Source organism: Heterodontus francisci, chromosome 27 (assembly GCF_036365525.1).
Source record: "Heterodontus francisci isolate sHetFra1 chromosome 27, sHetFra1.hap1, whole genome shotgun sequence".
In the NCBI taxonomy this organism is placed as follows: domain Eukaryota; kingdom Metazoa; phylum Chordata; class Chondrichthyes; order Heterodontiformes; family Heterodontidae; genus Heterodontus; species Heterodontus francisci.
In genome coordinates this window covers 55,960,000-55,976,367 of record NC_090397.1, presented here as the reverse complement: position 1 = coordinate 55,976,367, position 16,368 = coordinate 55,960,000, and the positions used below count along the sequence as shown (strand labels likewise).

At 48.0% G+C, this 16,368-nt stretch overlaps 1 protein-coding gene across 1 annotated transcript in view; it reads right to left on the bottom strand.

Moving 5' to 3' along the window:
- The window catches only part of LOC137385025 (paired box protein Pax-4-like), a 48,967-nt gene extending 33,617 nt beyond the window's left edge, over positions 1-15,350 (bottom strand). Inside the window, exons 1-5 of the mRNA XM_068059765.1 lie at positions 15,338-15,350; positions 14,516-14,646; positions 13,044-13,259; positions 11,205-11,295; positions 7,190-7,321 (exon numbers count right to left, since the gene is read on the bottom strand). Coding sequence (XP_067915866.1) covers positions 7,190-7,321; positions 11,205-11,295; positions 13,044-13,259; positions 14,516-14,646; positions 15,338-15,350 — 583 coding nt within the window. The remainder of the gene's footprint in view (positions 1-7,189; positions 7,322-11,204; positions 11,296-13,043; positions 13,260-14,515; positions 14,647-15,337) is intronic.
- Positions 15,351-16,368: the final 1,018 nt, after the last annotated feature.

Below are 16,368 nucleotides of genomic sequence, written 5' to 3'. Positions count from 1 at the left end.
CTGGAGAGAGGAGCCTCACTAACCCGGAGAGAGGAGCCTCACTAACCCGGAGAGAGGAGCCTCACTAACCCGGAGAGAGGAGCCTCACTAACCCGGAGAGAGGAGCCTCACTAACCCGGAGAGAGGAGCCTCACTAACCCGGAGAGAGGAGCCTCACTAACCCGGAGAGAGGAGCCTCACTAACCCGGAGAGAGGAGTCTCACTAACCCGGAGAGAGGAGCCTCACTAATCTGGAGAGAAGAGGCTCACTAACCCGGAGAGAGGAGCCTGACGAACCTGGAGCCTCACTAACCCGGAGAGAGGAGCCTCACTAAGCTGGAGAGAGGAGCCTCACTAAGCTGGAGAGAGGAGCCTCACTAACCCAGAGAGAGGAGCCTCACTAACCCGGAGAGAAGAGCCTCACTAACCTGGAGAGAGGAACCTCACTAACGCAGAGAGAGGAGCCTGACTAACTTGGAGAGAGGAGCCTCACTAATCTGGAGAGAAGAGGCTCACTAACCCGGAGAGAGGAGCCTGACGAACCTGGAGCCTCACTAACCCGGAGAGAGGAGCCTCACTAAGCTGGAGAGAGGAGCCTCACTAACCCGGAGAGAGGAGCCTCACGAACCCGGAGAGAGGAGCCTCACGAACCCGGAGAGAGGAGCCTCACGAACCCGGAGAGTGGAGCCTCACGAACCCGGAGAGAGGAGCCTCACGAACCCGGAGAGAGGAGCCTCACTAACCCGGAGAGAGGAGCCTCACTAACCCGGAGAGAGGAGCCTCACTAACCCGGAGAGAGGAGCCTCACTAACCCGGAGAGAGGAGCCTCACTAACCCGGAGAGAGGAGCCTCACTAACCTGGAGAGAGGAGCCTCACTAAGCTGGAGAGAGGAGCCTCACTAACCCGGAGAGAGGAGCCTCACTAACCCGGAGAGAGGAGCCTCACGAACCCGGAGAGAGGAGCCTCATTAAGCTGGAGAGAGGAACCTCATTAAGCTGGAGAGAGGAGCCTCACTAACCCAGAGAGAGGAGCCTCACTAACCCAGAGAGAGGAGCCTCACTAACCCAGAGAGAGGAGCCTCACTAACCCAGAGAGAGGAGTCTCACTAACCCGGAGAGAGGAGCCTCACTAATCTGGAGAGAAGAGGCTCACTAACCCGGAGAGAGGAGCCTGACGAACCTGGAGCCTCACTAACCCGGAGAGAGGAGCCTCACTAAGCTGGAGAGAGGAGCCTCACTAACCCAGAGAGAGGAGCCTCACTAACCCAGAGAGAGGAACCTCACTAACCCAGAGAGAAGAGCCTCACTAACCTGGAGAGAGGAACCTCACTAACCCGGAGAGAGGAGCCTGACTAACTTGGAGAGAGGAGCCTCACTAATCTGGAGAGAAGAGGCTCACTAACCCGGAGAGAGGAGCCTGACGAACCTGGAGCCTCACTAACCCGGAGAGAGGAGCCTCACTAACCCAGAGAGAGGAGCCTCACTAACCCAGAGAGAGGAGCCTCACTAACCCGGAGAGAGGAGCCTCACTAACTCGGAGAGAGGAGCCTCACTAACCCGGAGAGAGGAGCCTCACTAACCCGGAGAGAGGAGCCTCACTAACCCAGAGAGAGGAGCCTCACTAACCCAGAGAGAGGAGCCTCACTAACCCAGAGAGAGGAGCCTCACTAACCCAGAGAGAGGAGCCTCACTAACCCAGAGAGAGGAGCCTCACTAACCCGGAGAGAGGAGCCTCATTAACCCAGAGAGAGGAGCCTCACTAACCCAGAGAGAGGAGCCTCACTAACCCAGAGAGAGGAGCCTCACTAACCCAGAGAGAGGAGCCTCACTAACCCGGAGAGAGGAGCCTCATTAACCCAGAGAGAGGAGTCTCACTAACCCAGAGAGACGAGCCTCACTAACCCAGAGAGAGGAGTCTCACTAATCAGGAGAAAAGAGGCTCACTAACCCGGAGAGAGGAGCCTCACGAACCTGGAGAGAGGAGCCTCACGAACCCGGAGAGAGGAGCCTCACGAACCCGGAGAGAGGAGCCTCACGAACCCGGAGAGAGGAGCCTCACGAACCCGGAGAGAGGAGCCTCACGAACCCGGAGAGAGGAGCCTCACTAAGCTGGAGAGAGGAGCCTCACTAACCCGGAGAGAGGAGCCTCACTAACCCGGAGAGAGGAGCCTCACTAACCCGGAGAGAGGAGCCTCACTAACCCGGAGAGAGGAGCCTCACTAACTTTGTGAGAGGATCCTCACTAACCCAGAGAGAGGAGCCTCACTAACCCAGAGAGAGGAGCCTCACTAACCCAGAGAGAGGAGCCTCACTAACCCAGAGAGAGGAGCCCCACTAACCCAGAGAGAGGAGCCCCACTAACCCAGAGAGAGGAGCCCCACTAACCCGGTGAGAAGAGCCTCACTAACCCAGAGAGAGGAGCCTCACTAGCCCGGAGAGAGGAGCCTCACTAACCCGGAGAGAGGAGCCTCACTAACCCGGAGAGAGGAGCCTCACTAACCCGGAGAGAGGAGCCTCACTAATCTGGAGAGAAGAGGCTCACAAACCCGGAGAGAGGAGCCTCACGAACCTGGAGAGAGAAGCCTCACGAACCTGGAGAGAGAAGCCTCACTAACCCAGAGAGAGGAGCCTCACTAACCCAGAGAGAGGAGCCTCACTAACCCGGAGAGAGGAGCCTCACGAACCCGGAGAGAGGAGCCTCACTAACCCGGAGAGAGGAGCCTCACTAACCCAGAGAGAGGAGCCTCACTAACCCAGAGAGAGGAGCCTCACTAACCCAGAGAGGAGCCTCACTAACCCAGAGAGGGGCCTCACTAACCCGGAGAGAGGAGCCTCACTAACCCGGAGGGAGGAGTCTCACTAACCCAGAGAGACGAGCCTCACTAACCCAGAGAGACGAGCCTCACTAACCCAGAGAGAGGAGCCTCACTAACCCGGAGAGAGGAGCCTCACTAACCCGGAGAGAGGAGCCTCACTAACCCGGAGAGAGGAGCCTCACTAACCCGGAGAGAGGAGCCTCACTAACCCGGAGGGAGGAGTCTCACTAACCCAGAGAGACGAGCCTCACTAACCCAGAGAGAGGAGCCTCACTAACCCAGAGAGAGGAGCCTCACTAACCCAGAGAGAGGAGCCTCACTAACCCGGAGAGAGGAGCCTCACTAACCCAGAGAGACGAGCCTCACTAACCCAGAGAGAGGAGCCTCACTAACCCGGAGAGAGGAGCCTCACTAACCCGGAGAGAGGAGCCTCACTAACCCGGAGAGAGGAGCCTCACTAACCCGGAGAGAGGAGCCTCACTAACCCGGAGAGAGGAGCCTCACTAACCCGGAGGGAGGAGTCTCACTAACCCAGAGAGACGAGCCTCACTAACCCAGAGAGAGGAGCCTCACTAACCCGGAGAGAGGAGCCTCACTAACCCGGAGAGAGGAGCCTCACTAACCCGGAGAGAGGAGCCTCATTAACACAGAGAGAGGAGTCTCACTAACCCAGAGAGAGGAGCCTCACTAACCCGGAGAGAGGAGCCTCACTAACCCGGAGAGAGGAGCCTCACTAACCCGGAGAGAGGAGCCTCACTAACCCGGAGAGAGGAGCCTCATTAACACAGAGAGAGGAGTCTCACTAACCCAGAGAGAGGAGTCTCACTAACCCAGAGAGAGGAGTCTCACTAACCCAGAGAGAGGAGTCTCACTAACCCAGAGAGAGGAGCCTCACGAACCGGGAGAGAGGAGCCTCACGAACCGGGAGAGAGGAGCCTCACTAACCCGGAGAGAGGAGCCTCACTAACCCAGAGAGAGGAGCCTGACTAACTTGGAGAGAGGAGCCTCACTAACCCGGAGAGAGGAGCCTCACTAACCCGGAGAGAGGAGCCTCACTAACCCAGAGAGAGGAGCCTGACTAACTTGGAGAGAGGAGCCTCACTAACCCGGAGAGAGGAGCCTCACTAACCCGGAGAGAGGAGCCTCACGAACCGGGAGAGAGGAGCCTCACGAACCCGGAGAGAGGAGCCTCACTAATCTGGAGAGAGGAGCCTCACTAAGCTGGAGAGAGGAGCCTCACTAACCCGGAGAGAGGAGCCTCACTAACCCGGAGAGAGGAGCCTCACTAACCCGGAGAGAGGAGCCTCACTAACCCAAAGAGAGGAGCCTCACTAACCCAGAGAGAGGAGCCTCACTAACCCAGAGAGAGGAGCCTCACTAACCCAGAGAGAGGAGCCTCACTAACCCAGAGAGAGGAGCCTCACTAACCCAGAGAGAGGAGCCTCACTAACCCAGAGAGAGGAGCCTCACTAAGCTGGAGAGAGGAGCCTCAATAAGCTGGAGAGAGGAGCCTCACTAACCCGGAGAGAGGAGCCTCACTAACCCAGAGAGAGGAGCCTCACTAACCTGGAGAGAGGAGCCTAACTAACCCAGAGAGAGGACCCTGACTAACTTGGAGAGAGGAGCCTCACTAACCCAGAGAGAGGAGCCTCACTAACCCAGAGAGAGGAGCCTCACTAACCCAGAGAGAGGAGCCTCACTAACCCAGAGAGAGGAGCCTCACTAACCCAGAGAGAGGAGCCTCACTAACCCAAAGAGAGGAGCCTCACTAACCCAGAGAGAGGAGCCTCACTAACCAGGAGAGAGGAGCCTCACTAACCTAGAGAGAGGAGCCTCACTAAGCTGGAGAGAGGAGCCTCACTAACCTGGAGAGAGGAGCCTCACTAACTTGGAGAGAGGAGCCTCACTAACTTGGAGAGGAGCCTCACTAACCCAGAGAGAGGAGCCTCACTAACCCAGAGAGAGGAGCCTGACTAACTTGGAGAGAGGAGCCTCACTAACCCAAAGAGAGGAGCCTCACTAACCCAGAGAGAGGAGCCTCACTAACCAGGAGAGAGGAGCCTCACTAACCAGGAGAGAGGAGCCTCACTAACCAGGAGAGAGGAGCCTCACTAACCCGGAGAGAGGAGCCTCACTAACCCGGAGAGAGGAGCATCACTAACCCAGAGAGAGGAGCATCACTAACCCAGAGAGAGGAGCCTCACTAACCCAGAGAGAGGAGCCTCACTAACCCAGAGAGAGGAGCCTCACTAACCCAGAGAGAGGAGCCTCACTAAGCTGGAGAGAGGAGCCTCACTAAGCTGGAGAGAGGAGCCTCACTAACCCGGAGAGAGGAGCCTCACTAACCCGGAGAGAGGAGCCTCACTAACCTGGAGAGAGGAGCCTAACTAACCCAGAGAGAGGACCCTGACTAACTTGGAGAGAGGAGCCTCACTAACCCGGAGAGAGGAGCCTCACTAACCCGGAGAGAGGAGCCTCACTAACCTGGAGAGAGGAGCCTCACTAACCTGGAGAGAGGAGCCTCAATAACCTAGAGAGAGGAGCCTCACTAACCCGGAGAGAGGAGCCTCACTAACCCGGAGAGAGGAGCCTCACTAACCCGGAGAGAGGAGCCTCACTAACCCGGAGAGAGGAGCCTCACTAACCCGGAGAGAGGAGCCTCACTAACCCGGAGAGAGGAGCCTCACTAACCCGGAGAGAGGAGCCTCACTAACCCGGAGAGAGGAGCCTCACTAACCCGGAGAGAGGAGCCTCACTAACCCAGAGAGAGGTGTCTCACTAACCCAGAGAGAGGTGTCTCACTAACCCAGAGAGAGGAGCCTCACTAATCTGGAGAGAAGAGGCTCACTAACCCGGAGAGAGGAGCCTCACGAACCTGGAGAGAGGAGCCTCACGAACCCGGAGAGAGGAGCCTCACTAAGCTGGAGAGAGGAGCCTCACTAAGCCGGAGACAGGAGCCTCACTAAGCCGGAGAGGGAAGCCTCACTAACCCGGAGAGAGGAGCCTCACTAACCTGGAGAGAGGAGCCTCACTAACCCAGAGAGAGGAGCCGCACTAGCCCGGAGAGAGGAGCCTCACTAACCCTGAGATAGGAGCCTCATTATTCCGGAGACAGGAGCCTCACCAGCTGTCCAAATCACATCATTTAAGATTGGGGCAGCCGCACAGAGAACATGAATGTGATGTGTAGCTTGATGTTATAATTTTGAAGTCACACCCCACCCATTACCATCAGACATAGGGGGTGAAAATTGGGGCTGTCGACTTTAAGTCCTATTTAACTTTTCAACGTTATTTCATTTTTACTATTTATATCTATTAATTATTCCTCCTCTGGTACCAGAGTTGCCCTTCCTCTCGCACACTCTATAAATATGGAAACAAATTTGATTTCTTTTATATCCATAAGATTTGCCTCTTTGTCCCTTACTGGTGCCACCATTTTTGTGCCATCCTTTTGTTTTCAATTTGCTTATAAAATTATTTCCTATTACCTTCTTTGTTGACTGCTAGTCTATTTTCAAAGTCTCTTGACCCTTCCAATTTCCCTTTTTACCTCTCTGTTATTGGTTTTTCTCCTAGTTATCTCCTGTATCACTGGTCTTAATTTTATCATATACCTCCTACCTAGAATCATGGAGACTAAATATACTCCAGTCTTCTCCCTCCTCCCTACAGGAACCTCAACATAAGTTCTGCAGCAATCCCACTGAATTCAACTAAGCTTCTGCCAAAGTAGTAACATTCTCAGCTCTTAAGTAAAAGGTTGTGGCTCCAAGACCCATTCCAGAGACTCGAGCAAATAATCAGTGCTGGACTGTCGAAGGTGTTAATTGTATATCCATTGTGTGTAGTTATTTGCAGGTAGAGGGCATTAATTAGGGTTTTACTTGTGCAGATATAAAGTGACACTCACTGAAACTGGGGTGTAGTTGAGTTAGGAGGTGTATGTTTGAAATGTTTCACTCTGTAAATAAATGTTAAACTGAGTAAAAATTGGCTCCAGTTCTATCCTTCACCAACTGGCTTTCTGGAACATAACAGAAGGTGCTGTCTTTTGGCTGAGACATTAAACAGAGGCCCCATCTCCCCTCTCAGGTGGACATAAAAGATCCCATGGAACTATTGGATGAAGAGCAGTAGGGTTCCCCTGATGTCCTAGCTTTCCTTCAACCAACACCACCAAAATCAAATTATTTGCTCATTTATTTCATTGCTGTTTGTGGGCTCCCACAGTGCATAAATTGAGTGCTGCATTTGTAAACATAACAGCAGTACTTCATTAGCTGTAACGCACTTTGGGATGTCTTGAGGATGTGAAAAACACCATATAAATGGTCTTTCCTTTACAATCTGTGGGACTTTGACCAGTCCTATTTGCTATCTGCCTATACCTTTCTCTAACTCCTCGGCCTGCTCTTGTGTGAAAACTGTTCGGTTCCTTTGCTGACAGTTTGGCTGAACATCCTCGACAAAGTCAGACGCCAAGCTGTTCAGAGTTTCACTTGTTTCCTGCTCTCCAAAATCTGAAAGAAGGACACAAGAAGAGTAAGTGGAAGATCAGTGTTTGGAATAGAACACTTCTGCATTTAGTATCAGGCCATCACAGGGATGATACGGCACAGGTTCGATTCAGAATAAAGCTCTTTCTGCACTATCTCAACAATGTTCCTTAATTCTAACTCAGAAAAACTACATCCAACTACAGAAGCATAAATTTTCTCAATCGTCACACCAACTATCTTTATGATGAGTCAGAAGGTGATAGGTTCAAGTCCCACCCCAGAGATTTGAGCACATAATCAAGGCTGGCATTTCAAGGAGTACTGAAGGAGTGCTGCACTGTCAGAAGTGCCGACTTGCTGATGAGATGTTAAAGCGAGGCTCCACCTTCACAGAATCACAGAATTGTTACAGCACAGAAGGAGACCATTCGGCCCATCGCATCTGCACCAGCTCTCTGAATGAGCAATTCACCTAATGCCATTCCCCGCCTTCTCCCCGTAACCCTGCACATTCTTCCTTTTCAGATAATCCAATTCCCTTTTGAATGCGTCAATTGAACCTGCCTCCACCGCACTCTCAGGCAGTGCATTCCAGATTCTAAAAGAATCTGACGTTTCCTGCAGTGCAGTGCTCTGTCTTCCAGTCGCGGTCAATGCAATTACATGTGACATGCCCTTGATCCAAACAGTTGCATGTTGTGGATTTAAGAGTGTGTAAGGTACATCAACAAACATATATTCCAAATGTGTCTCCTCTAGATGGAATGGGATGGTTAATTTAAGAGGTGGAATCACAGAATTGTTAGTGCAGAAGGAGGCCATTCGGCCCATCCTATCTGCACTGGCTCTCAAAGAGCAATTCACTCAGTTCCATTCCCCCACCTTCTCTGCGTAACCCTCCACATTTTTCCTTTTCATATAACAGTCTAATTCCCTTTTGAAGTTTCAATTGAACCTGCCTCCATCACGGTCTCAGGCAATGCATTTCAGACCTTAACCACTCACTGCGTGAAAAAATGTTTCCTCATGTCACCTTTGCTTCTCTTACCAAATACTTCAAATCTGTGCCGTCTCTTTCATGAGTGGGAAACAGTTTATCTCTATCTACTCTGTCCAATCCCTTCATGATTTTGAATACCTCTATCAAATCACCTCTAGCCTTCTCATCTCCAAGGAAAACAGTCCAACTTCTCAAATCTACCTTCACAATTGAAGTTCCTCATCCCTGGAACCATTCTTGTGAATCTCTTCTGCAATCTTCCCTCAGTTTGAAACATTATGAAAGGGTTTGATAGGGTAGACATTGAGAAGATGTTTCCACTTGTCGGGAACACCGAATCTAGGGCTCATAAATATAAGATATTCACAAGTAAATCCAATAGGGAATTCAGGAAACCCTTATTCACCTGAAGAGTGGTGAGGATGTGAAACATGCCAACACAAGGAGTAGTTGAGGTGAACTATATAAATGCATTTAAGGGGAAGCTAGATAAACACATGAGGAAGAAAGGAATAGAAAGACTTGGTGATAGGGTTAAGTGAATAGGGGTGGGAGGAGGCTTGTGTGGAATAAACAATAGGGTAGATACAATGTGATAGGGTAGATACAAGGAAACTATTTCCTTTGATGTGGGAATCGAGAACGAGGAGGCATAATCTTAAATTTAGAAGGCAGATCAGGAAACACTGTTTCACACAAAGGGTAATAGAAATCTGGAAGTCTTTCCCCCAAAAGGCTGGAGATTCTGGGATAATTGGAGCTTTCAAGACTGAGATTGATAGATTTTTGTTAGGTAAGGATATCAAGGGATATGGAGCAAAGGCTGGTAAATGAAGTTGAGATGCAGATCAGCCATGATCTAATTGAATGGCAGAACAGGCTCAAGGGGCTCAATGGCCTCCTCCTCATAGTTATACAGCACAGAAACAGGCCCTTCGGCCCATCGTGTCTGTGCCGGCCATCAAGTACCTAACTATTCTAATCCCATTTTCCAGCACTTGGCCCGTAGCCTTGTACGTTATGGAGTTTCAAGTGGTTTTCTAAATACTTCTTAAATGTTGTGAGGGTTCCTGTCTCTACAACATGTTCAGGCAGTACGTTCCAGATTCCAACCACCCTCTGTGAAAACATTTTTCCTCAAATCCCCTCTAAACCTCCTGCCCCTTACTGTAAATCTATGCCCCCTGGTTATTGACCCCTCCGCTAAGGGAAAACATTTCTTCCTACCTAACCTATCAATGCCCCTCATAATTTTGTATACCTCAATAATGACCCCCCCTCAACCTTCTCTGCTCTAAGGAAAACAACCCAAGCCTTATCAGTCTCTCTTCATAGCTGAAATGCTCCAGCCCAGGCAACATCCTGGTGAATCGCCTCTGCACCCTCTCCAGTGCAATCACATCCTTCCTATAGTGTGGTGCCCAGAACTGTACACAGCAATCCAGCTGTGGCCCAACCAGCATTTTATACAGCTCCATCATAACCTCCCTGCTCTTATATTCTATGCCTCGACTTATAAAGGCAAGTATCCCATATGCCTTCCTAACCACCTTATGTGCTGCTGCCTTCAGTGATCTATGGACAAGTACATGAAGGATCCTCTACTTCCTCGGGTCATACCATCCATTGTATATTCCCTTGCCTTGTGTGTCCTCCCAAAATGCATCACCTCACATTTCTCAGGATTAAATTCCATTTGCCACTGCTCCGCCCATCTTACCAGCCCATCTATATCGTCCTGTAATCTAAGGCTTTCCTCCTCACTATTTACAACACGACCAATTTTCATGTCATCTGCGAACTTACTGATCATACCTCCTATATTAACATCTAAATCATTAATGTACACTACAAACAGCAAGGGTCCCAGCACCAATCCCTGCGGTACACCACTGGTCACAGGCTTCCACTCGCAAAAACAACCCTCAACCATCACCCTCTGCCTCCTGCCACTAAGCCAATTTTGGATCCAATTTGCCAAATTGCCCTGGATCCCATGGGCTCTTACCTTCTTAACCAATCTCCCATGAGGGACCTTATCAAAAGCCTTACTGAAGTCCATGTAGACAACATCAACTGCTTTGCCCTCATCTACACATCTAGTCACCAACTTGAAAAATTCAATCAATTTAGATAACACAATGTTCCCCTGACAAAGCCATGCTGCCTATCCCAGATTAATCCGTCTCTCCTAGTGGAGATTAATCCTGTCCCTCGGAACTTTTTCCAATAATTTCCCTACTACTGATGTTAGACTCACCGGCCTGTAATTACCTGGTTTATCCCTGCTACCCTTCTTGAATAATGGTACCACATCCACTGTCCTCCAGTCCTCTGGTACCTCTCCTGTGGCCTATGTCCCTGTGTTCACAATTAAAGCTGCCAACATGCAGAATAGACTACCAGCCATATAGTGATTTTAAAAAGTGTGCTTGTTCTTGGAAGTGGGCAATTCTGGAAAGGTTCTATTTAATTAGCCATCCCTAGGTGCCTTTAGTAGGTGGTGGTGGGCCTTCTCCTTGAACCATTGCAGTCTGTGTGCTGATGTTATTTGCATGATGGTTAGGTAGGAAAAAGAGTTGGACACATCATTGTTTCAATAAGGAGTAGAGAGACACAGACTTCAAACTTAGGCAGCAGGGCGATGGCAACAAGCTGAACAACTCCTCTACATGCGTTTAAAAAAACAGACAAGCTTAAAGGACTGAATGGTCTAATCTTGTTCCTATATTCTCATAACCTCAGCTTCTTAAAATATAAGTTTACCTTGATGAGCTCGTAGGCAGGCTTTATGCAGGCTGTAATTTATGGTTTTACAATCTTGTCCTTCGATCAAGCTGTTTGGCTTTGATTACAGTTTATTCTTCTACCTTACAATTGTTTTCACATAAGAAGCAGCCTCACCTCCTGTCCATTGGTCTCTTGTTGTGTTCTCAGATGTAGAGATTTGCAGGTCAGAGTGCAGGTTCCGCAGGACTCGATTAATAGATGAAACCTAGAAAAGATGCAAAGAACATTGACAATTGTTTGCACCGTTGGTACTTGTACATTTGTGTATTCTTTGTAGAGCCTATTGTCAGTCATAACTCTTGGTTCTTTCAATGTAAAACAGTATAAATGTATTAATTTGATGATATTTATTTCAAAGTATGCTGATGCAATAACAACAGTGACTTGCATTTATATAGCACCTTTAACGTAGAAAAAAGTTCCAAGGTGCTTCACAGAGGCACATTCAGAGCTTTGGTCAGACGCCATCTGGAGTATTGCATTCAGTTCTGGATAACACACCTCAGGAAAGATATTTTGGCCATGGAGGTTGTGCCGCACAGATTCACCAGAATGATATTGGGACTAAAAGAATTGAATTATGGTTACATAAACTTGGCCGTGTATTCCCTGAAGTTTAGAAGGTTGAGGGGTGATCTAATTGAGGTCTTTAGAATAATAAAGGGATGCGATAGGGTAGATATAGAGAAACTATTTCCTCTGACGGCAGATAATTACAATGAAATCTAGGTCAATTAAGAGTGAAATTAGGAAGCACTTTTTCATACAAAGGGTAAATCTGAAATTCTGTCCTACACAGAGGCTGTGGATATTGGGTCCATTGGAAATTTCAAGACTGAAATCCGTAGACTTTTGTGAGACAAATTAAAGGCCTGCTACCCGATCCATCCCGACGGGACCCGATGACATGTGTCAGGTTCGGGTCGGGTCGGGCTGCACTTCTGGGTCTGGCATTCAGGCTCGGGTCAGGTTGGGTCGGACGTGCTCTATCACAGGTAAGTGGCTCCATTGTTAATGTAATTTTTTGACTGGAAAGATGGTTGTGTTACAGTTATTTTAAGCTTGTGCAGATCAGCAACAAAGTGAAAAACAGAAGGTAAGTTAACTGATGGTCAGGTCGGGTTGGGTCGGGTCAGGTCGGGCGCAGGGAAAAATGGAAGGACTCGGGCCGGGTTGGGCTCAGGTCGGATGTGGCTCTGTTGGGCTCAGGTCGGGTTTTCTTTTGCAGACCCGAGCAGGCCCTTAAGACAAATATATCAAGAGATATAGAACATGAATGGGTAAGTGGTGTTGAAGTACAGATCAGCCATGGTCTAATAAGAAGGCAGAACAGGCTCAAGGGAATGAAAGGCTTGCTCCTGTACAGATGTTCCTAATGAAACTTTTCCTTCAAAGATAAAAGTAAGAAAATCTTACATTGGTGCAGTTAGGACTGACACAAATACCTGTACAGCTAAAAGAAAAACTGGTGCAGGATGCTAGCATTTTAACTTCACCTAGGGTCAGCATCGAGTGCACTACAGTCATATAGAGCCAGAATGGTCTCAGTAAGATTCATTCTACTCTGGCCCAACAGTGTGCCTCAACCCAACCCCAGATATCGCCTTTCACTGCACCAGTGACAGCTAAATTTACACAAGCTGAGTGAGCTTGCTTTTGTAACGATAGTACCAAATTAGAAGCATTCTTATCCTGTAAGCCCAAGCCTTCTGCGAACTGGGTGAAACTGCCCTGTTACATAGGGCCCTACAACTGACAGACACAAGAGACTTTCATCCTATCAGTATGGGCTACATTTCTTTCAGTAGTGCTATATATATGCTGTAAGATTCTATGATTTTAACCTATTTGAATGTAAAAAGATGCTGCTGTCTTAGCCATCGACCAGTCAGTGGTCCTTATCGGAAGTTGGTGTTCACAGATATATAAAAAAGAATTAAACCACAAACTCACACTGGGAATTTTGTCCCTGGTGCAGATTCCCTCTGACAGTAGCTTCCCACGGATTTCCCAGGCAAACATCGATGGGTTGTTCCATTTAAACTGAGCGATCTTAGCCACCACCTCTGGGGTTGACAGCCGTGGCTTACTCCCACCAATAGCTTTTGGACCAACAGAGCCTGTCTGGTAGAATCGGCCCAGAATCTTACTCACACAGCCATTGGAGACCTGCAGTGCAGCAAAGAAGCAGTAAGGTACTGTATGGTGCAGTTAGGTGCACTGAGGTGCCATAAGGTTCTGTAAGATGTTGTAATGTGCAGTAAGGTGCAATGAGGTGCAGTAATCACTGCTCAAGAGACAATGATGATGGCAAAGACAGCAACCTGAATTTATATAGCACCTCTAAAGTACTAAATGACCCATGACTTCTCTTGGAGGCAAAACCAGTGCCAAGTTGGTAGTTGAAGAGTTAGGAGAGCTGGCTGAAATTATAGTCAAAGAGACGGGTTTTGATGAGGCTTTTAAAAGTTAGGAAAGATTATATCAAAGGTTTATGAAGGGAGTACCAAAGAAGAGGGCTGAGGCAGCTGAAGACACTGCCACTGATGGCACAGCAGAGGGAGGGAAGGGAGATTCAGGAGGCCAGAGCAGCAAGGGTTAAAGATTACAAGCTGGGACATAGGACTGGAGGATGATGTGGAGGAAGGGTGGGGGAGATGATGGAGGGAATTGGAAACTAAGCTGAGGATTTCACATTTAATGTGGTGGGTATGAGAAGTGAGCAGGGGAGTGAGGGGTGAGTGGGATTTAGTACATGATAGGGAGTGGCCACAGAGTTTTGGACAAGTTGGAGTTTGTGTTGGCTGATGTTCAACAAGCTGGTGGGATGGGCCAGGATAGGTCAAGTATGAGAGAAATTGAAAGCATGAATAAGGTTTTTAGTGGTGGGAAAGAGGTAAAGCAGGGGGAAGTGCATAATGTTGTGGAGATGGATGTAAGTAGTCTTAGTAAATGACAGGATGTAAAGTTTGAAGCTCAGTTCAGTGTTGCATCTTCTGGTTCAGCTTAAGTAAAAAGCAGGGATGAAGCCAGGGGAAAGCTATAGAGTTCTTTGCAGGAACCAAGTGGGATGGCTTTGATCTTGCCAATGTTCAGTAAAAGAAAGCTCTGGCTTATCCATATTTTAAGGCAGTCATTTGTAGTTCTTCAAATGTAGCATTATCTGCATTCCTCACTGAGTAAGATTACCAATTGGTCTTGAATTGTGGGCAGTTTTTTTTTGAGCTAGACTTGGTCCTACTGAATTCAGCTGAGATTAATCCAGTTAATTTCACCTTTACATGCAGCAGACAAGGAAGGCATATGTTCCTATCCCATTATTCTCGCCTGGATTCATACCTGGGGCCAGAAGTGAAAGAACAGGCCCTTCTGTTGTGTATTTTGATAAACCTAAAGAACTCAGGCAATATTTAAATCTTGTTGACCTGTAAAATCCTGGAGATGTCACATGCCCTGATGCCACCTGCTGCCATCTCTATGATCCTCTTTCGCTTGCAGGTGGGCAAGGGGCGTCCATTCACAAAGGCCCCTCCCAGTTGATTCACGCAGCCCACACCTGCAAATAAGGAAGCAGGGTAATCTAAATAAGAGTAAATAATATTTCTTTACACCCAAGTAGTCATCAGACAGTCTTCATGTCTGAGGTCAGTGAATATCCAGCAGCCCATTGAGTATGAGGAGATCCCAATCCTGCTCGCACCCACTATTCACAGAGACTTTTCAGCAAACATAGCTGGACAGTAGTCAGGATTATAAGTCCTTAGCCTAATGACACTGAGGCCAATTGTACTGTCCCTGTCATTACTCCAGCTAAGATTGGTTAACTCAGCACCGACCAGACACCACACTGCGCAGTCACCCGCTGAGCATCGTTCCTGTGCAGAACTATGGACAGCGCTCTCGGTGCAAAGCTTCGCACAACGGGAGAGCATATTGGAAATTCCGTCATGGAGGACAGCATGTCATCAATTGACCGCCCAAATAATTGTAAAATCAATGGACGGAAAATTGCGCGATTTCTGAATTGGCGCTGGCAAAAGTCAGAAGAAAGGTTGCAAATACTGGAAATCTGAAATGAAGAGTCGCACTCGAAACATGAAGCTACTTTCTCTTTCAGATACTGATCAACCTGACCTGTATTCCCAGCACTGCCTGTGTTAAGTACAGAAAAAAATCAATTCATTGAGAAATAAATGTGAACCATTGCACTTTTCCTATTTCTTTTTAAAATGAAGTAGTTTGAATACCTTTATGTGACATTGTTTCAGATTCATGAACTCCAGCTTCTCTCAATTGTCATCACTGATCCGAGTTCTGCAAGAAAGTCTACAGTCAGAACAACTTTTTGCTAATTATTTTTTGCTTGAATTTTTGAGCTCCTTCGGATGAGGAATGTTAGTGTTGGGGAGAGAAGGACTATCCATTTCAGTACCAGGCGCTCCCAGTTGAGGTATAGCATGGTTTAGAATAGATGAAGGGTAGAGCTCCCACTACATTGTCCCAACAATACACCTTTACTCCAGTCTCAGAATACTCCCTACGATATCAGCATGACTTTCTCTGAGATTACTATCTTCGTGACTTTAATGATTTTGCTATCACTCACATGATTATTGTAGACAGGTTCAAAAAGCTTAAAATCAATAGATTTCCAGGGACAGAAAATATAAACGTAAACGTGCTTATTGATACTAGAGACAAAATCTACAAAATGTTAACAATCAGGGGTTGTCCCAATGTATTGGAAACAATACCGATTTTCCAAAGAGGTGAGGAAACAATCAAATGTAACTACAGACTCATCAATCTTACATCAAGAGAATGGAATTGATCATAAGGAACAAAATAGAGGAGTAAATGTATGAAAAGAATCTAATGTCTGGTACACAGCATGATTTCAGAGGGGACAGTTTCTGTCTGACTAACCTCCTTAACTTTTTTAAATGATGCACTAAATGGACATTAGAAAGTCCTATGACATAATAGTGCTAAATTCTGGTGATCCAGGTCACAATTCTAAGGCAGGTGTGGGACGGGAATCACAATTTTGATGGAAACCTGAATCTGTCAGATGCTGTTAAGCTCAACAGTGACTGTGGGACATTGATACCAATGGAACATTTTCAAGACTGATGTCAGAAAGCCCTGCTGCACACAAAGCAAAAATTGGTGAAGAGAAAAAGAATTTGGGGGGAGAAAAGGGATTAAACTTTCCCACAGGATATTCAAGCCACAGAAAAATGGTTGAATGCCAACTCCTCCTTTATCTCACTCTTCA